General features: G+C 41.3%; 2 protein-coding genes and 1 long non-coding RNA gene across 13 annotated transcripts in view; 1 reads left to right on the forward strand and 2 right to left on the reverse strand.

The window, feature by feature from the left end:
• LOC135232449 (uncharacterized) overlaps window positions 1-9301 on the reverse strand; it is a 26751-nt gene extending 17450 nt beyond the window's left edge. The window contains exon 1 of the long non-coding RNA XR_010323036.1: window positions 9190-9301. This is a non-coding gene — a long non-coding RNA (uncharacterized LOC135232449). The remainder of the gene's footprint in view (window positions 1-9189) is intronic.
• STOM (stomatin) overlaps window positions 1-20841 on the forward strand; it is a 46938-nt gene extending 26097 nt beyond the window's left edge. For both annotated transcript variants that reach the window (XM_010587671.3, XM_010587672.3), the window contains exons 6-7: window positions 979-1113; window positions 9269-20841. In XM_010587671.3, coding sequence (XP_010585973.1) covers window positions 979-1113; window positions 9269-9463 — 330 coding nt within the window. In that variant the 3' untranslated portion in view covers window positions 9464-20841. The remainder of the gene's footprint in view (window positions 1-978; window positions 1114-9268) is intronic.
• The window catches only part of GSN (gelsolin), a 69506-nt gene continuing 66337 nt past the window's right edge, over window positions 17843-21011 (reverse strand). For all 10 annotated transcript variants that reach the window (XM_010587676.3, XM_010587675.3, XM_023544977.2 and 7 more), the window contains 3 exons: window positions 20763-20840; window positions 18801-18861; window positions 17843-18234 (listed from right to left, as the gene is read on the reverse strand). In XM_010587676.3, the coding sequence (XP_010585978.1) occupies window positions 18065-18234; window positions 18801-18861; window positions 20763-20840 (309 nt within the window). In that variant the 3' untranslated portion in view covers window positions 17843-18064. The remainder of the gene's footprint in view (window positions 18235-18800; window positions 18862-20762; window positions 20841-21011) is intronic.

A 21011-nucleotide genomic window follows, 5' to 3' on the forward strand; every position in this document is an offset into this window, starting at 1 on the left:
TTTTCCAGAATTAGTATTAACCTTTTCTCTAGCCTAAAATTCAGATGCTGTTCAGCAAAATAGTGCAGGTATTGTTAAACCTTTGGTCCATAGAATTCACTTGTGACTCTTACTCTTTCCATTTTTAACTGAGTAACAAATATTGAGTTGAACCCAGCTTGTTCCAAAAAAGATAAAGTGCTATAAATTTGAATTCTTATTACTTATACACACTTTATTGTGGATGAAATCTCTGATCTTAATTTGACTCCCACAACAACCTTATGAAATAGATGGTATGGTTTTATTCCTGTCATTCTCATGGGAGGAAGTTGAAACACAAAGAAATAATGTGGCTCACATAATCACATTAGCTCAGGGATCAACAAACCATGTACCATGGTCTGACCATCTGTTTTTGCAGATAAAGGTTTATTGGAACACAGCCACACACATTTGTTTATGTATTATCTATGGCTGCTTTTGACCTTCAGTGTCAGGGTTGAATAGTTATGACAGTTACCACAAGTAAATAATTACCATCTTGCCCTTTCAGAAAAAGTTTACCAGCCCTTGCATTAGCTTATTAGTAACAGAATCAGGATCGGCTCTCAAACCCCCCAGCGCCTACTTCATCGTTTTTCTCCTTTTTTTCCCCCCATTGGCCGTGGAGTTGATTCTGATTCATGGAGACTCCATGTGTGTCAGAGTAGAACTGTGCTCCATAGGGTTTTCAATGGCTGATTTTTCAGAAGTTAGATCACCAGGCTTTTCTTCCAGGGAGCCTCTGGGTGGATTTGAACCTCCAACCTTTCAATTAGCCACTGAAGGCATTAACCATTTGTACCTCCCAGGGACTCGCATTCTTCTATAGGATAACTGATATCTCTGTAACTCTCCTCCAATGCCTTATCTGTTCCATATCCCAATGAATACAGCCACTGTAGGCATCAGGGCTGGGGCTGAACAATCTTAGCTTACCTTCTCTCTTCCTAACAGTGTACTTTGGATGACGCCACTGATGACTGGGGAATAAAGGTGGAACGTGTGGAAATTAAGGACGTGAAACTCCCTGTGCAGCTCCAGAGAGCTATGGCTGCAGAAGCAGAAGCATCCCGGGAGGCCCGAGCCAAGGTAATCTTTTTTTTGCTTGTTTTTCTTATTGAGTTTTGTGATTACAAGAAATAAGACATGTTTATTGTAAAAAAAAAAAATTGAAATAATTCTGAACTATTTAGTGAAGGTGAAAGACCTCTCTTATCACCTCAAATCCTATTTCCCTAGAGACCACCACTCTTAACAGTGGTTGGATTATTGGCTTGTTTGTTTTAGAAACATAGGCTCATACTGTACACACATCATTCTGCACCTTACTTTTTTTCACTTAATAAGTAGCTCATGGCGGTATCAGTATGTATAGAGTTACTTCCTTCTTTTATGACTGCATGTACCGTAGTTTATTCACACAATTCCTTATTAATGGAAAATTAAAAGTTCTGACTTAGAGCAAGTAGGCAGTCTCATCAATTTGCTACCATTCCTTCCTTGCTTGTTTTTGTCTTCTCTTTCATCCTCTTTTTTTCTGTGGCTCTTCTGCCTTCTTATTGTTTCCTTTTCCTCTTATTTTCTTTCCCCTTTCCTTTTATCACTTCTCTTTCTTTGACATCTGCCTTTTATGCTCTTTGTTTTCATCATAATCCCTACCTATGCCCTAACCCTGCATCGATAACATAACCCCTATGCTGAGGAAATATTTTTTAGTCTAACTTTACAAAGAGAATCTGTTGAGATGGTAATACATAAGGATACGGGGATATCTCACCAAACTGAAGGGGAGGAAGTAGAGTCAGGCCTCACCAGGACTGGAACCAGAAAACAGTCAAGACTCAACGGAGCTAATCATTCCATTTCCTGGGCCACATCTCACTATAGATAGCTCTTGGTGGAGAATGTCAGATGCTCAAGTTTACACATCTTTCCAGTTGAACACTAGAGGAGACAGATTGGCCCTAATCCCAAATTCACAGAAGAGAGTTACTCTTTGGTCCAGTTTTGGTCAGAGGGCAAAGTCAGATACTGATAAGGCCCCACAGCCCCATGCCTGTGAATGGAGTGGAGGAAGAGGGGTAGTTTTCATGGTGGGGGGTGGGGGGGGCATTGCTGTGGACTTGACACATCTCCCAAAACACAGAAGCTAACCAATTTCTTGTTTTTGTTGTTGGTATTAGAAAATAATAGTAGGTGGTGCTAATTGACTATCCCACCCTTCTATTAGGATGCCCTTCAAGTCACAGATTGGTCTCTATAATTTATTAGCCATCACCAAATAGAGTATTAGCTCATTTATTTGCACACTGCCTCCAGAACGTTCTACTAACAATAATTTTTAGGCTTTCCTAACGTGGTAATTGATGTTTGTTATCATGGCCAGGTGATCCTGCAAAACCCTTCAGTGCCTTCTCTCAAAACCAAAACGATCACATTTAGAAGATTAAATTATATTTATGATAATGCTATTAAATATGCCCTACTATAATCTAATTATTTTAAAAATTAGGGATTGCTTTTACCTAGAAAATATAATTAACCTAAAGCTCCATTTCCAAACCATATTGAATAATAGAATTTACCATACACAGACTACGTAGAATATCAGAGCCAGAAGGGTCCTTAGAGATTATTTTCTTAAGGTGGAAAATACCTAGCCCAGATGCTGCCACTCCACCCTCCTATTCCCATGCCAGTAATTAACCACAGCACTGTTTTCCACTACGCTTAGACTTGGCCTCAGAGCCCCTCTACAGCACTCCTATTAACAACTGCCAGTTGCTTGGAGCTGGCCTCAAAATGAAACTTGTTTGCCATCCTGCTATTCAGATGAGAAATCGAAGCTGGGAAAAATGAACTGATTTCCTCAAGGTCACACAGTCAGTTAGTGGTGGTGAACAGTAGAACTCCCCTCTCCTCCACATTGTCTTTTCTGGGACTTCCCAGGATGAGCTGAGGCTCTTCCACTGAGCATTCTCACCAGTTTGGAAAGAGGGTTCCTATCTTCCCTTGATAACTCTAAGAAATGATAAAAGAACCCTGCTGGAATGCCGAATTACCATGCTCCCTCCTGGGTGGGGCTTTAGGGCTAGCCCGGAAACAGTCTCATTGACCAGGGCAGCGGCTGTGTGTCTTCAAGGTGAAGGTTAACACATGGAACCACAATGAGCCTAGGCCTTCTACAAAATACAGTAATCCTACAACAACCATCAGGCTTATACTCAAGTTTTCATAAAAAATAGGGGTCACAGTTTCTTCAACAAATAAATTACAAAGGAAAGGAGAGAGAGAGTGAAAGAGTCCATAGATGAAGGGACTTGAGAGAAAAACTCCTCAAGTTCATTAGCCATCAGGGAAGTGCAAATTCATATCACAAGCAGATGCCATACTAGACACCCACCAGAAGGTCAGGCATACCTACATACATAAATAATAACTATATTTATAAAAACAAATAAATTTTTGTTTATAAAATATGTTTATAAAAACAAATACCAATTGTGGGTGGCAAAGGAACTAGAGTTTTCATACTCTGCTGGTGGGAGTATAAATTGACGCAGCCACTTTGGAAAACTGTCTGGCAATATCTACTAAAACTAAACCTTACGCGCCAGCAGCTCTGCTCCCAAGAATGTATCTAACAGAAATGCACTCATATGTTTATCAAAAGGCACATGCTAGAATGTTCATAGCAGCACTTTATAATTGCCCCAAATTAGAAACTACTCAAATGTCCATTGCTAGTTGAATGGATAAATAAAGTGTGGTTTATTCTTATACAGGAATAATACACAGCAGAGAGAATGAACAGTCTACATATAAATGCGCACAAACATAATGTTAATTGAAAGAAGCCAGTCACAAAAGAGGACAGATACTCCTAAGAGTTTTTATACAGCATGCTAGTTGAACCTCCTTTAAAAATTTTTTAGACCAGCCCTTAATGGCTTGATATGTAAGGTCTTTTGTGCTCACATTCTCCCTTATTTTCTTTTCATAACCCTCATAAAAACGCCAAGCATGGGATTGTATTTCTAGACCTAGTCTTCCATTAACTGAGCAGACAGTACAAAAACGCAAAAAATCGCCTTTCTCTGCACTTCCCTCTGACCAGCCCCTATCATCTGCAGGAGAGAAGCTGATGTGAGTACAATCTCACGTACATGAAAATACCTTATTAAAAATGACGGCCTATAAATATAAGCAGTGTTGATTGACATGGGATTACTGCATATTTGACAAAAGCCCCATATACTCACAAGTAGCTTGCTTTGCTCTGTAAGATCCTATCAACAGAGTATACTTGGCCTGTATTTAGACAAAGCCAGTGGTGGTGTTTTCACATCTTTGGCAGCTTGCCCAGAACAGCTTCTCTGTTAACAAAATGTGCGCCCCGCTGGTGGGCCTGGCTTCCCGGTCAAGAGATTGTGTATTGATTAGTAGGGGGAGATGAGATATCTTTGCAGTTGATCCATGTCCAGATGAAAAAGTGCCTAACTGGACATCTGAGGTGACATGGAAAAAAATCAGAGCCTACCATTCTCCTGGCAGGGGTTTGTTTATGCCAGCTCTACAGTGCTTACCTGGGAGTACAGTTACATAGTTGTCTTTGAACACATCTGGCACTTTCCCCTTCTCAGACCTAGTAGTACATAGTGGTTTGCCTTGATAAATTAAGGTTTTTAGCTTCTAAACTGGGTTCTTTCTCTCAGTAATTGTAATATCCTGTGAGCCCTTACCTCAGTTAACGGCACTACCCATGCAACCTAAACCTAGAAACCTGGGACTCAGCCTCTATTCCCCTCTGCTCCCCATACCCAGTCAGTCTCCAAAAATCAAGCGTTGACTTGTAACTCGCGATTTCTATATAATAGCCTATGTTTGTACATTTAACATTTGTATACCTCAGCCTTCCCCACAATGGCCCTGTAAGCAGTTGTCTCATTTGAAGTATGAGAAACTGGGGCTGAAATGTTAAATAAGGTCTTTGGGGACATTTGGTTAGTAAGTGTTAGATTTGGGGCTTGATCTTAAGATCTTGTAACTCCAAAGCCCCTGCTCTGTCTACCACTCCAGTGATCTTCAAATTTGTTTTGCTCGCGTAAGCCCTGAAAGAACTTAGAAACTCTATGTATTTCCCTCACACATTTTAAATTAACATTTAAAATGTTTCATCATGAATTTGTATACTTGCAAAGTGTATAATTCCTGGTATATTGTAAATACTCATGTTTTAAAATAAATATTGACATCATTCTTTTAAATGTATCCAGTGAAATCTAAATAACAGTGACTTAATCATCCATTAAAAGCTGTATGAATGAGATCTTTTTTTTTCAAATTTTTATTGTGCTTTAAGTGAAAGTTTGCAAATCGAGTCAGTCTCTCATACAAAAATTTATATACACCTTGCTATATACTCCTAATTGCTCTCTGCCTAATGAGACAGCATACTCCTACCCTCCACTGCCTATTTTTGTGTCCATTCGGCCTGATTCTGACCCCCTCCGCCCTCTCATGTCCCCTCCAGACAGGAGATGCCAGCATAGTCTCATGTATCTACTTCATCCAAGAAGCTCATTCTTCAGCAGTATCATTTTCTATCCCATAGTCCAGTCCAATCCCTGTCTGAAAAGTTGACTTTGGGAATGGTTCCTGTCTTGGGCTAACAGAAGGTCTGGGGACCATGACCTCTGGGGTCCTTCTAGTCTCAGTCAGACCATTAAGTCTGGTCTGTTTACGAGAATTTGAGGTCTGCATCCTACTGCTCTCCTGCTGCCTCAGGGGTTCTCTGTTGTGTTCCCTGTTAAGGTAGTCATTGATTGTAGCCAGGCACCATCTAGTTCTTCTGGTCTCAGGATGATGTAGTCTCTGGTTTATGTGGTCCTTTCTGTCTCTTGGGTTCATAATTACCTTGTGTCTTTGGTGTTCTTCATTCTTTGCTCCAGGTGGATTGAGACCCATTGATGCTTCTTAAATGGGCGCTTGCTAATGTTTAAGACCCCAGAAGCCACTCTCCAAAATGGGATGCAGAATTTTTTCTTAATAGATCTTATAATGCCAGTTGACTTAGATGTCCCCTGAAACCATGGTCCCCAAACCCCCACCCCTGCTACACTGGCCTTGGAAGCATTCAGTTTACTCAGGAAACTTCTTTGCTTTTTTGTTTATTCCAGTTGTGCTGACCTCTCCTGAATTGTGTGTTGTTTCTCCCTTCACCTAAAATAGTTCTTATCTACTATCTAATTAGTGATAAACCCCTCTCCTTCCCTCCCCCATCTCGAAACCATCAAAGAATATTTTCTTCTCTGTTTAAACTATTTCTCCAGTTCTTATAATAGTGGTCTTATACAATATTTGTCCTTTTGCAACTGACTAATTTCACTCAGCATAATGCCTTCCAGATTCCTCCATGTTATGAAATGTTTCACAGATTCATCATTGTTCTTTACTGATGCGTAGTATTCCATTGTGTGAATATACCATAATTTATTTATCCATTCATCTGTTGATGGGCACCTTGGTTACTTTCATCTTTTTGCTATTGTAAACAGTGCTGCAGTAAACATGGGTGTGCATATATCTGTTCGTGTAAAGGCTCTTATTTCTCTAGGATATATTCCAAGGAGTGGGATTGCTGGATCATATGGTAGTTCTATTTCTAACTTTTTAAGGAAGTGCCAAATCGATTTCCAAAGTGATTGTACCATTTGACATTCCCACCAGCAGTGTATAAGTGTTCTAGTCTCTCCACAACCTCTCCAACATTTATTATTTTGTGTTTTTTGGATTAATGCCAGCCTTGTTGGAGTGAAATGGAATCTCATTGTAGTTTTGATTTGCATTTCTCTAATGGCTAACGATCGTGAGCATTTCCTCATGTATCTGTTAGCTACCTGAATGTCTTCTTTAGTGAAGTGTCTATTCATATCTTTTGCCAGTTCTTTAATTGGGTTACTTATCTTTTTGTAGTTGAGTTTTTGCAGTATCATGTAGATTTTAGAGATCAGACACTGATTGGAAACGTCATAGCTAAAAACTTTTTCCCAGTCTGTAGGTAGTCTTTTTACTCTTTTGGTAAAGTCTTTGGATGAGCATAGGTGTTTGATTTTTAGGAGCTCCCAGTTATCTGGTTTCTCTTCTGCATTGTTAGTAATGTTTTCTATACTGTTTATGCCATGTATTAGGGCTCCTAGCATTGTCCCTATTTTTTCTTCCATGATCTTTATCATTTTAGATTTTATATTTAGGTCTTTGATCCATTTTGAGTTAGTTTTTGTCCATGGTATGAGGTATGGGTCTTGTTTCATTTTTTTGCAGATAGACATCCAGTTATGCCAGTACCATTTGTTAAAGAGACTGTCTTTTCCCCATTTAACTGACTTTGGGCCTTTGTCAAAAATCAGCTGCTCATATGTGGTTGGGTTTATGTTTGGATTCTCAATTCTGTTCTATTGGTCTATATCTGTTGTTGTACCAGTACCAGGCTTTTCTGACTACTGTGGTGGTATAATAGGTTCTAAAATCAGGTAGAGTGAGGCCTCCCACTTTGTTCTTCTTTTTCAGTAATGCTTTACTTATCCGGGGCCTCTTTCCCTTTCATATGAAGTTGATGATTTGTTTCTCCATCTCATTAAAAAATGTCATTGGAATTTGGATTGGAATTGCACTGTATCTGTAGATCGCTTTTGGTAGAATAGATATTTTTACAATTTTAAATCTTATCCACAAGCAAGGTGTGTTTTTCCACTTGTGTAGGTCTTCTTGGTTTCTTGCAGTAGTGTCTTGTAGTTTTCTTTGTGTAGGTCTCTACATCTCTGGTAAGATTTATTCCTAAGTATTTTATCTTCTTGGGGGCTACTGTAAATGGTATTGATTTGGTGATTTCCTCCTTGGTATTCTTTTTGTTGGTGTAGAGGAATCCAACTGATTTTTGTATGTTTATCTTGTATCCTGATACTGTGCTGAACTCTTCTATTAGTTTCAATAGTTTTCTTGAGGCTTCTTTAGGGTTTTCTGTGTGTAAGATCATATCATCTGCAAACAGGGATGTTTTTACTTCTTCCTTACCAATCTGGATGCCCTTTATTTCCTTACCTAGCCTAATTGCTCTGGCTAGGACCTCCAGCACTATGTCGAATAAAAGTGGTGATAAAGGGCATCCTTGTCTGGTTCCAAGAAAAGCTATATGAATGAGATCTTTTTTAACAGTCAGAAATTTTTATCTAATATATTTGTTATGAATTAATTTATTACCCTACTGCAACACATTTGGCTTATGAGTTAAAATTGGTTTTTAAATTTCCTGTGACTACAAACAGTAGCCCTGGTGGTGCAATGGTCAAGCTTTCCACTGTTAACTGAAAGGTCAGTGATTCAAACCTGCCAGCTGCTCCACGGGAGAAAGATATGGCAGTCTGCTTCCATGAAGATTAGCCTTGGAAACCCTATAGTGTAGTTCTACTCTGTCCTATGGGGTCACTATGAGTCGGAATCAACTTGATGGCGATGTGTTTGGTTTATTTGCTTTTTTAAAAAAAAAAACAAACAGGAATCTAAATATTTCAGAATTTCTTCTAAATGAGAAATAAAATTTTACTAAAAATGTTTCCCTTAATGAGGTGAATGAGGATTAATTCATGTATTTGTGGATGGCTATTATTTATTATTTATTGCTAGAACGAGACAGGATTCAACATCCAATTCTATTCCTGTTTTTTTAATTTTATAGATATAAGGACTAAGAAACCTTATCTCCATAAATGAGTAGATGGAAATAGAAATTTTGATTAAAGTAATGTCATGCAATTCTTAATACTCTCTGAATTTATGTGCTAAAAATCATACAGTGATCTTTCACTAACAAATATTTTAAAAGATCTATCAGCTTTCAGTTCGATAAGGTCCTCTTTCCTTTCTTTGTCTTCCCTCTGCCCATAGAAATCAAAGAATTGGGAATCCACCTGACTTCCCAAAGGATTTGTATCAGAGGCATTCACTTTCTCATCACCTATTTTGAATTGTCCCTTTGTTTGGTACCCTGGCAAGTGGGAGAAGGGCCATAGTAAAAAAAGAATGTCTGGACTTCAGGCACATAGTCAGGCAAATCAGATTTAGGAAAAAGAACAGAAGGAAACTGAGTACCACCTGAGGTATACATACCCCAGTTTGCAGATTATTGTACTACACCAACACCAGGCTGCTTTCTCCAGTTTTACTTCCCTCTTCCACTGTTCCATAGGTCATTGCTGCTGAGGGAGAAATGAATGCATCCAGAGCTCTGAAAGAAGCCTCTATGGTCATCACTGAATCTCCTGCAGCTCTCCAGCTCCGGTATCTTCAGACACTGACCACCATTGCCGCTGAGAAAAACTCAACGATTGTCTTCCCTCTGCCTATAGATATGTTGCAAGGCATCGTGGCAGCAAGACACTGAGCCACAAGGCAGAGACGAGCTCTCTCCTGTAAAGGATGAAGTAGGGGACCAAATTAGCTTTTAACCCATAAGGAGAGAGTAGGACAGGGAACTTGAATTTTCTTCTTCCCTTTCCTTTTCCATGTGTTGAGTTTAGTGTTCTTAGAATGTATAGTGATCGTAAAAACAGACGAAAGAATTTTTAACTGGTATGAATTTGAGAGAGAGAGATATTGGTGATTTATATAAGACATCTCTTGCTCTTTAAGATATTTAAAAGTTCTTATTTTTAGATCATTATGTGGTAGGTTAAATCCCTCTTCTTTTGGCTTGCGTTGAGTCATTCTGCACCCCATGTCAGCAACCAGGACAAAGAGAAAAACAGAGGCAGTAACCACCACCTATACTCCTAGCTGGATAAATGTGCTGCAGAGAGCAATTGCCTTATGCTACAACCAGCTTCTCTGGGCCATATGTGCCTTACTTCCAGGGAACCTTAATTGAAGGAAATGTCCTCAATGTCTCTTTTCTTTTTGAGCCCAAACTATGTTTCAAAATAAGCCTCACTTGAGAGTAGGCATTTTCTTGCCTGGACCTGTCAGCATTAGAGGAAATGGTTGAGACTTACAAAAAGCATTACCCTAACCCTTCAAAGACCTTCAAAGCCACTATTACAGAGGTCCTTTTTAAAATAATGTATCTTTTTTTTTTTTTTTTTAACTGTTTTGATCCTCCTTTTTAAGTAAATGATTCCTCTGTGGTCTGCCTTTCAAACCAGCGAAATTCTTGTCCCAAAAGTGCTTATTTCTGACTTTGCCTATTTTCATATATCAGGTTTTAAATAGTTTTGATTTTTTTTAATAAAATTTTCTCAAATTTCTACAAGCAATTGTTTGTATAACCATTTGAATAGTTCAAGAACTAATATGCTTTTTAATATCTTCATAAAACCATATATTTTACTGTCTGCATGCTGTTAACTATTGTACATTGTGAAATATGTTGGTTACCAATTCATTCATTAAGTAATATAAGGAATTCACAATATATTAAACAGATGATATCGAATTAGCTTGAGTAGATGCTGTGAAACTTAGGATATATATATAGTTTTTTTTTTTAATCCCAATCTGTTCGCAGGTAACAGGTAGAAAAAGATAGTAAGTCTTTTTTCTATCATGTATTTTGATGCTGAAAGAGGGAAAAGTGGTCAACTTCTCTCGATTGCAATTTCTTAGTCTGTTGTATTAGGGAGCACCTTCTATTTCGCAAATAACTGTAATCTAAGCAACCTGGCATTCTTCCTACTGGTCCGGAGGGCTGGCTGGTGGTGACATCTGTAACACTTCTTCTTTGAGGCTCTGTGTTATCCCGTAGAAATCTAAGAATAGTGGCTTCCTTACCCAGAGCCACCCTTCCCATCTGTCCTTAGCTGAATCACTCTCTGTCAATCCTAGACTATGAGGGTCCCATCCCCTGCACCCCATTCATAAGCTTGTTTTAGAAAGCATGAGCCACTCTCTCTTCATGTATCCAGATCCCTACCTGAGTTTATTGAAGGTATATGGAGCATTTTGACTTAGAACTCAAGTTGCATTTCTATTTTGAATTTTAAGTGATGGTTTTCTTGTTTTGCGAGGTACCTTGCCTTGACTACTGAGGACACAACCCCATATCCTGGTTGAAAAATCTCTTCTGAGACATAGAGTAACAATGCTTTTGGTTCCTTGAGTTTCTGTATCTCCAGATACCAAACCACCTTTGCCTTCTTGCCTTGTGAATCCATAACCCAATAGGTTGGCATTAAATTGCTTGGGAGGAAGGAAGCATAGAATGAGCTCTAGGATGAGAGTGTTAATGTAAGAGTCTTTTTCTAAGTGGCCTCCCTTTCCAGTGACATACATAAAATAATAAAGTACATACCTTTACTAATTTTCTTTGGGTAAGAACCTGTTCCTGCCTGCGTTTAGTGTGTGTGGATTTCATTTTTCAGAGTGGCGCATCATATCCTCCATTCCTGGGCTGGCTGCCTTGGCTCCTTCATGTGCTTTCAGTAGCCAGAGGAAGGGAAGAGGCTGCAGTTGCCCATCTGACATCTCCCATGTCCAAGCTCCCTCTGGTGCACCTGCCCATGCATTTTCCCAGGGGAGCTTGAGATCCATATACCTCCTGAAGTCTTGGCTGGCTTCTTTTCCTTTTGTCTTCCTCCAGACAGGAGAGTAACCCACTTCTTGCTGTCACTCAGCTGGTAACATAGGCATACCCCCTACTCTGTCATACAGGGTCGCAATGAGTTGGAATCATCTCGATGGCACATAACAATCCTCTACTTTTAAGTAGAGAAATCAATGATATAAAACCAACAGGTGTTACCTGCAACATTCCACCTTTGAAGAACCGTCCAGAATTAATGGCTACCATTTATGGGGTACCTAGCCTTATGCTCAAGCACTGTACATACATTCAATCATTTTATCCTCAGAACAGCTTGATGAGATAGATACTTTTATCATCCCCACATTACAGATGAGGACATCAAGACTCAAAGGTTAAAACTTGCTCAGGGTCACATGGTTGGTAAAGAGCAGAGCGGGGATTCGAATCCAGATCTGTCTGATGCCAAAGATTTTTAGGTGTCTAAATAGATCTTTGCTTGTACACTGGCAGCCACCAATGCCTCCATACACAGACCACCACCAATCATTTTATACGTAGATAACAACTTTTTCAAACTATCAAAGTTCATTTGACTAGTGGAACTTTGTATTCAGCCCAAGCAGACCCTTAACTTTCATTTTGAGCCATCTGCTCTAGGCCAAAGTTCAATACAAATGAAAGGAATAGATGGGGTATTTGTAACCACAACGTTAGCCTGAGTAGAAGGAAACCAGAGTTCCAAGGATCTTCAACTTTACATTGCCCTTTAAAATATATTACCCACCGTGATAATAACGCCAAGCCTTGCTAGCCCAAGGTCATTCAGCTAGTAAATTGTGAACCCAATACCCATCTTACTAGTGGTTTTCAAACCTTTTTTTTAGCAGCAGACTCCTTTTTTTCAAATGAAACTGTACACTGGTCTTTTACCAGTATAAATTCTTAAGTTGAAATGTATGACATTTACTTAATGTAAAGTTAGTCAATGAGAACAATAAGGCTGTTCTGAAAAAAAAAAGTTTTTATTGGAGTTTTAAAAGATGATTGCAGTCTTGATGCTCTGCATTCATTTAATTTCTCCATTTTGTTTCTAAGTGTGTGATTTTTATTACGACTTTAAAAATGGAATTTTAATCAAATATTTGTAAAATCACTGAAACATCACGTAGAATTCTACCGATCACAATTTGAAAATCATTGCTACTAAATGCTTTTCCCTCCTGCTATACCATTGAACTTGTAATGTGACCTCAGATAAGTCATATCCCCTTTCTGACCCTCATTTTCCTGACCTGTAAAATGAGGTTGTACTCCACTGCTTGGGTCTCAGACCTTTAGAGAATGTGTTGGAAGCTAAGGAGTTTTGTCTTTGAAAACTGCACATAGTAGTGTGCACACACATATTTTCAAACAATTTTAAAGGGTACACTGACCCCATCACAAAGCCTATCCAAAAACTTAAGAACCACTGAACTGGGTAATCTAAGATTTTTTTCTAACTTCAAAGTGGAAACTTCAAGGTAGGAACTAAGGAGAAGGCAAAAGGAACCACAATACTGAGTGCCAAGAACTGCACAAGGTACTTGAAACACCTTTCATTTGCATTCATAATCCCAATTGTTTGTGTTGACCAGGCCATGGTAAAATCCCTGGATTTTTTAAGGGCAATTAATGATGGTCTCTTACTGTGATTCAGATAATATCTATAGCAGCTGGAGCTCAGAAGAGGTTGGGATTTGCCTAAAGGATCCACCTTGCTAATAGAATACCACCATTTTCAATCCACCCTGTAGCCAGAAGAGTCTGATGAGAAAGGAGATTGAAAACACTGACAAAGCTGAGGCTTTAGAAATCTCTAAAAACTTAGTAGCCTTGTGGCAGTTGGGAATCTCCCCTAAAAGATTCTGGTAAGAATTGGCTAGAAATTCTGCCTTCTGAAAATCATTAGATGCCACAAGTCTGTAAGTAACCATTACTCTTAATAATTGTTTTCAGCATAGTGGCCAAAAAAGTCTCCAACAAAATGGCTGACTACCCAGCATCCATTTACCCCTTTCTCCTTCCTGGAGCCAAGGCTTTCTTGAGTACCCTCCCCCCGACCCCCTTACAATGCGTACCTCAGAGAAAAAGAGTTTAACCCTCAACTTCTGGGATGAGCCTAATTAGCCTATGGATAATTCCATCCCCTAGCCCATGATTCAAGGACCCTGGGTGGCATGATGGTTAAGCACTCAGTCGGCAATTTGAACCCACCGCTGGCTCTGAGGGAGAAAGACTTGGTGTTCTGTTCCCATAAAGACTGCAACCTAGGAAACCCTATGGGGCAGTTCTTCTCTGTCCTATAGAGTCACTATCATTGGAATCAACTAGATACACACAACAGCCCATTCATGATTCATTCAGGAATAGTCATGTCACCCAATATGGGCTCTTGAGGCCTGAGGAGAGGTTTTCCATGGACTTTGGGGGCATGTCCTTCTCCCTTTTCTGGAAAACTTCTAGAAGCAATACTTTGTTTTCCTTTGGGCAATGCCATGCATTGGTTGAGAGCCAGAAAGCCTACAGCTATTTCACTACCAGATTGGTGAAGGCATAGCCAAGAGAATCAACCAAAGAAACTCAGAGCCATTGGGTGTAGTCAATCATGGAGTCTTTCTAAACCCTGGACTATTATTTATAAAAGCATATAAAAAGTGCTTATGGGTTAATTTGGTTTGAGTTGGTTTTTCATTGCTTACAGCCAAAAGCATCCTATCTCATCTACAGTACAGTGGGTCTTTACCTCCAGGGATGGAGAATAGCTTCTACTGTGGCTATGAGTCGGAATCTACTCTATGGCAATGGGTTTTGGGGTTTATGTGCTCAAAAAAAAAAAAAAAAAAACTCAAACACATTGCTGTTGAGTCGATTCCAACTCATAGTGACCCTGTAGAACCGCCCCATAGGGTTTCCAAGGTTGTAAATCTTTATGGAAGCAGGCTGCCACATCTTTCTCCCACAGAGTGGCTGGTGGGTTTGAACCACCGATCTTTTGGTTAGCAGTTGAGTGCTTAACCCACCAGGGCTCCTCTGTTATGTACTAGGCTCTTTAAATTGATTCGAAAAAAAAAAAATTTTTTTTAACCATTTTTGTGCACTACTATGAAAATTTTTTTTTTTATGAGCCAGATATTGTGCTAATAAGCATTTTACCCACATTATCTCCTTCATTCTCATAAAAATTCTAAATGGGTCACAACTGTTCTTACTTCCATTTGCAGCTAAGAAAGTCGCAAAGAGCTGAAGAGAGATCACACTTCTAAAAAGTGGCAGAGTTAGAATTTGAACCCAGGTCTGATGCCAAAGCCCTGCCTTTTTTTTTTTTTTAGAGCAGTTATAGGTTTACAGAAAAATTGTGCAAAAAATATGGCGTTCCCATCTTCCATCTGCACACTTTCTGATATTACTAACATCTTCGCATTCATATGGTACATTTGTTACAATTGATGAACCAATACGGATACTTCATTATTAACTGAAGTCCATAGTTTACATGCGAGCCCTGGTAGCGTAGTGGTTAAGAGCTTAGGCTGCTAACCAAAAGGTAGGCAGTTTAAATCCACCAGCTGCTTCTTGGAAACCCTATGGGGCAGTTCTACTCTGTCCTATATGGTCGCTATGAGTTGGACTCGACGGCAACAGGTTAGATTCTGCATTTTTTATAGTTTACATTAGGGTTCATCCTCTGTGCTGTACGATCCTACGGGTTTTCACAAATGCATAGCGTCATGTGTCCACCATTACAATACCGTACAAATATCATACAGAATAGTTTTGCTGCCCCCAAAATGCCCTGTCCTCCACCTACTCGTGCCCTGCCCCACCCCCTGAACTCCTGGCAACCACTGATCTTTTTACTGTCTCTGTAGTTTTGCCTTTTCCAGAATGTCACCTAGTTGACATCACACAGTATGTAGCATTTTTAGACTGGCTTCTTTCACTAAGCAACACGCATTTAAGATTCTTCCATGTCTGTTTGTAACTCAATAGCTCTTTTCCTTTGATCACCGAGTCATACTCCGTGGTATGAATGTACCACAGTTTGTTTACCCATTCACCTATGGATGGACATCTTGGTTCCTTCCAATTCGGCGGAATTAGAAATACAGCTGCAAAGCCCTGCTTTTAACCATTATATTTTGCCACCTTCTGCTGGGCACTATATTAATACAGTAGAAACTGAGGCTTAGATCTTTTTAAAAGTTTTATAATCTCTAGTGCCTTGCCCACTGCTTGGCACAAAGTGAGTGCACAATGAATACCTGTTGAACTGAACAGAATTTTCCAGGATTGGACACAGGGTCCAAGCTGAGGCCAATCTCTTTCCAAGAGATGTCCCTTTGGCACCTGTCCTGGCATTTTATAAGGACTTGTCCATTCTAGGAGATGATGAAGTTCAAGGTTTCCCTAAAATTGTTAGGAAAAGAAAATATGTGGTTAAAGTGATGCTCTTCCTGAGTTGCTTTTTTTGCCTTTTAGAGAAAAATATGGAGTCAGCAACTGAGTTGCTCCCTGCAATTTCATTTTTCAGGACACTGCAGAGCACTCTCCGGGGCCACAGCCACACCCTTTCATACCAGTGTAAATTGAAGTGAAGAACTCATGGGCAGGTCTACTTGCAATCTGACCTCCCACAGGCTTCAAGGATTTGTCTAGACAAGACTCCACCTGCCTTTAGCAAGGCCCTAGAAGCTCTGGGTTGTAAATTCTGCTTCTGTTTCAGAACTTAGCATTTCTCAAGTTGATTGCTTTGACTATGGAAGCAATCTGATGAGGTCCAGAAGACCAAATGTTACAGGACCAAACCTAACCCCTTAGCATGGCACTAGACCCTTCAGCTTCATTGCCACCCTCTGCTCCTGCCACACTGGGCTAATGTCAGTTTCTGTGCACTCTTCTTCCTCACAGCTCCCTGCCTTCTGACTTGCTGCTCCCTCTGCCAAGAATGACTCCCCTCCCCGCCCCACTGTTCACCTGGAAAATTCTTTCTCCATCATGCCTAGGATGAGTCAGAATCTGTGGAGGCAGGGCCTCTGGGGAACCTGTACTTTTAAAGAGCTCCCTGGGTAATTCGGGTGATCAGCAGCTTTGGAAACAACGAGGTAAACACACACACACACACCCTTCCCTCCACATAAACCCTCCCAGCTGGCTTCTGTTCTCCTACAGTTGTTTGCATGAGAGCTTTCGCTCCATGGCTTGGGTGGGGTTAAGGGGTGGTGGCATGGAGCAAGGGGGAGAAACCAGGTGAGAAGAGACCAGAAGGATGGAGGGAAGGGAATGGGGTCTGACTCCTAGCAAGTTCTTTGGAATGGTCTAGAGCTTCTGTGGAGAAAGGTTGAGAAGCAGAAATTGATGGAAATGTCCAAGAGGGACTTTGTGACACAGGAGAATGAACAGAGATTCAGGGTCCAGGTGACAAAGTGGGGCACAGAGGAAGTCCCTGTACTACATCCCAAAGGCTGTAAATTTTGAGAGAATCCAAGGACAGCTCTTGTGAGGGTAGCTGCAGCAGTAGAGACATTTAGCCAGATAGCTTTGGGGAAGCAGAAATGAACTCAAGGGAAGCAGAGGAAGAGTGGAAGGTCCAGGCAGATGTTAGAGGGTGTGGCAGCCATGAGAACCCACGTTGCAGACTTTCTTGACAAAGAATGTAATTGACTAAGGGCCCCAGCCACCAGCTTTGAAATCCATCCCGCCTGTGCTCCAAGGCCATGTGTGCCCCCTGATGATTGAGTATATAGCAGGAAGACTACGACACACCTGCTCCTTTGTTGGTTGACTTTGATTTTTGTTCAAGCACGCTTTGATTTTTGCTCAGACTCCCTGACAGCTTTGCTGAAACTTTCTAGACTGCAAGGCAGTCTAGGACACTTCCCCCCAACTCCTTTCTCTCTCCTTCACTTGGGGTCAGACTTGTAGTTCTGTCTGATGGCTCTCCCAGCCTTCTCCAGCCCCCTTCCTATTTCTTTTCACTCTTTCCCCTAATAAAATCCTTGTCCATTTCATCTCATCTTGGTATCTGCTTCTCGGAGGACCAGGATTAACACACACAGTGAATGTAGCTGATCTATGTGTTCACGGGCCTGTGCAAGGCACCTCTGGGTAGTCTCGGAATTTTCAGGGACATACTCGGAAAGAGCAGAGGTGACATTACTATTAGGTGGGTAGGGGCATTTGAGTGAGGAAACAATTGAGGCACAATTGGCTAACACACACCAAAAGCTTTTATTGAATTAAATCTCCAAAGCATAGATATTTGAGACAATTTGCAAGTGCCCTGAATTTTTGCAGGGCTGTTTTTGGCTAATGTAAAAAAAACAAACACACACACACCCGAGTCGCCCTACCCGCTGTAGGGTCTCTCTGAGGGATGGACAGTTCTAAAAGGCACTGACCAGTGACATGGGTGGGTCCTGCCCTTCCTCAGGCTCCCAGCTCAGCTATGGCCCTGTCCAAGGGGTCCACAGACCAGTAGTTGTCATCCCAGCCGAGGAACCAGCCCACAAAGGAGGGGGGCTCAAAGCCTTGCTTCACGAGGGTGATGGTAGTCCGCCTATCCCGATTAGCTGGGTCTGTCTCGATATACCGCTTGGCTGCAAACACAAAAGGAGGAAAAGGAAACCCCAGGGATTTTTAGTGCCTCCCTCACCAGGGAGAGGGCAGTTCAGGGCAGGGGTTCCCAAACACGGTATTAGGTCCTAATGTCCCTACTGCCAGCCACACCCCAGCACTGGACACCACCATCCCTTACTGGCAATGACACCTACGAGTCCTCTACCACCCTGCCCAGGAAGAGACAAGGGTCACAGTTGAACTTCTTGCTTCACAAAGCTCTTAGTTCCCACTCTTCTCTTGCTGTCCCCTATTAAAGAATCAGCTGCTGGGGTCTCTGCTCCCAGAGCAGATCCATTCAGCTACCAGGGATCTGCGTTCCATCATCTGAACCCTGGGGCATTCTGGGAACTTGAAGTGGTGTCCCCTCTCCTGTTATACCCTGGAGCTTTCTGAAGGAGCTGATCTGTTCTTGCATTACCCCAGACAGGCCTTAGGAGGGGCTTCCCGCAGTTGCAGAAGTCCCCAACCCACAGATGTGACTGTACAGGAAGCGGGTCCCACCACATTGCATGAAACAGACCAACAGACAGACTTGGGTTCTCACCAGAGGTCAAGGCTTCTGTCTTTTCCTCTTCTTGAGAATCTTTTCCAACCCAGACAAAGACCTAAAGGTGAGACAGGAAATAAAAAGTGAATGAGACGTGATGACCAAATTTGATGCCGAAGGGGGAGCAATGGGGTCCAGGTGCTGGGCTGGATGAAGCCCTCAAATGAAGGAGTCCATAGACTATGTCTGGTGTTATCTGGAAATAAGGTTGCAAACTGATGACCCTACAAACATGTTTTATTTGCTCACCCACCAGCCAATGTTGGCTTGCAACGTCTTTTTAAACAAATTTAGTTACCAACTGATCACATAAAAATCACTGTTTCCAACTTCTACTGAAAAATTGAAGGCCCTGGCAGCCCCAGGCCTTCACCCTCACTTGGATGAAGCTGTGCAGTAGCTGCCCTTTTAGATGGGCAATTTCAGTTGCCTCAGGCCACACTACTGCTTCATGTCTCCCATCCCAGCCTGCTTCACTAATTAACGTTACCAGTGCCAGATGCCATCAAGCACTGAGTTTGAGATCCCTTTCTAGAAGTTCATGAATTATCCCTTTAGAGGCATTTATTTAGTCAAACAAATGAAGGGCCAGCATATGCTCACTCATTTATTCATTCAACAAATAAGCATTTAGAGTCTACTATGTGCCCGGCCTGTGTGTCTTGGCCAACATGGGTCTGAGACTTGGTATAAAAACACACCACGCCATCGCCATTTTAAGCCTTATAAGTTTTGTTACATAAAACAAATCCATTAAACTGATTTTTATGTACCATCTATTTTTATGTATATAAAGATATGATTTTAAAGAGCATCCATCATCGATTAAATGGTGTTAGACAATAATACCAGACTTTATTTATTTACAAATGTTTTCCTACTAAACTAGAAGCCCCTCCAAGGTAGTTACTGTCTTTATTTTGCTCATCATAGAATTCCCTAGCATTCAGCAGTTTGTCTGGTAGACACTGGTACTTAATTAATGTTTCCCGAGTGACGAATAAACAGATGAGCCAACAAATTAATTAGCCAATGGATCAGTCAATGACAACAGCTGAATGGCTCAAGCTGTAAACATTTTGGCACTGATTATTCATTGGGGGATCCCAAGAATCAGCCCTATGGGTATAGGGGAGCCTTACGCTTTGTAAGCAGCCATCTATATAGTCTTGACAAGTTGACTTCTTATTGACTGCCAGCCCCTGTGAGAATGTAAGCCCTGTGAGGGCAGGGAAAGGTCTACTTTATTTGCTGCTCTATCTCCAGAACTTGGAACAGCGTCTGGCACAAAGCAGGTGCTCAAACAATATTTGTGGAATAAATGAATCAATGAAGGGCATTTCCTTTGCCAAAGTCCTACGTGAGCTCCCTCCCTAGGAGATACGGCAGAGAGAACCCAGAGCCCTCAAAACCTCCAGGAGGCATGGTTGGCACCTGCATACAAGAGGAGACGCTGCTAAATTCAGCTTTCTGAACCAGCAGATTTAAGGTTAACAGCTCACACTCCCCTAACAATAGTGAGTTCCCAGCAAGGCCTGTTTCTGCCCAGAGGCATGATCAAGTAATGCTGAAGAGGGGCCCTGAATCTGCTGAACAAGTTCCAGATTCTGGGAAGTTAACACATATAAGAGAGGCAAACAGTGGTTTGACACATTTTTCGTCAACCTTGGGACTAGAGAATGATGACGATCACCTGATTTGTACTCGTATGTGCTTTACAGTTTGCAAGGTGTTTTACCTATATCTCATTTTATGGGATTATGCAAAGTAGGTACCATCAGTCCCATTTTGCAGATGAGGAAATGAAAACTCAGAAATTTTCAGTAGCTGAGGGATTTTTTCCAGCAACACCTTGCACTGTTTCTTTTAAGTCCTTCTGGCAACTGACCCTAGAGCTGGAAGTCTAGCTCTTTCCATTTCCTCCAGCCCAGATAGCCATCACCTCTGTCCTCCACCCACCTGGTCCCAGGTGTCCAGGAGCATAACATCATCAGTGGCCAGGTCTTCCTGCATGAGCTCTCCAGGAACCTCTTCGATCTGGCGGGGAATAAATGGGGTTAATGAAAGAGCATCAGCAAGACATTTTCCCTCCCCTGTGTATTTCCCTCTCCACCACGAGGAAGCTGCAGGGCTAACTCTGGGCTGCGGGGGGCTCCTTCTTTCTTCCCTCTATGCTGTGTTATCAGAACTGTTTCTCCTGCCCCTATC

This window comes from Loxodonta africana, chromosome 9 (assembly GCF_030014295.1).
Source record: "Loxodonta africana isolate mLoxAfr1 chromosome 9, mLoxAfr1.hap2, whole genome shotgun sequence".
Lineage (NCBI taxonomy): Eukaryota > Metazoa > Chordata > Mammalia > Proboscidea > Elephantidae > Loxodonta > Loxodonta africana.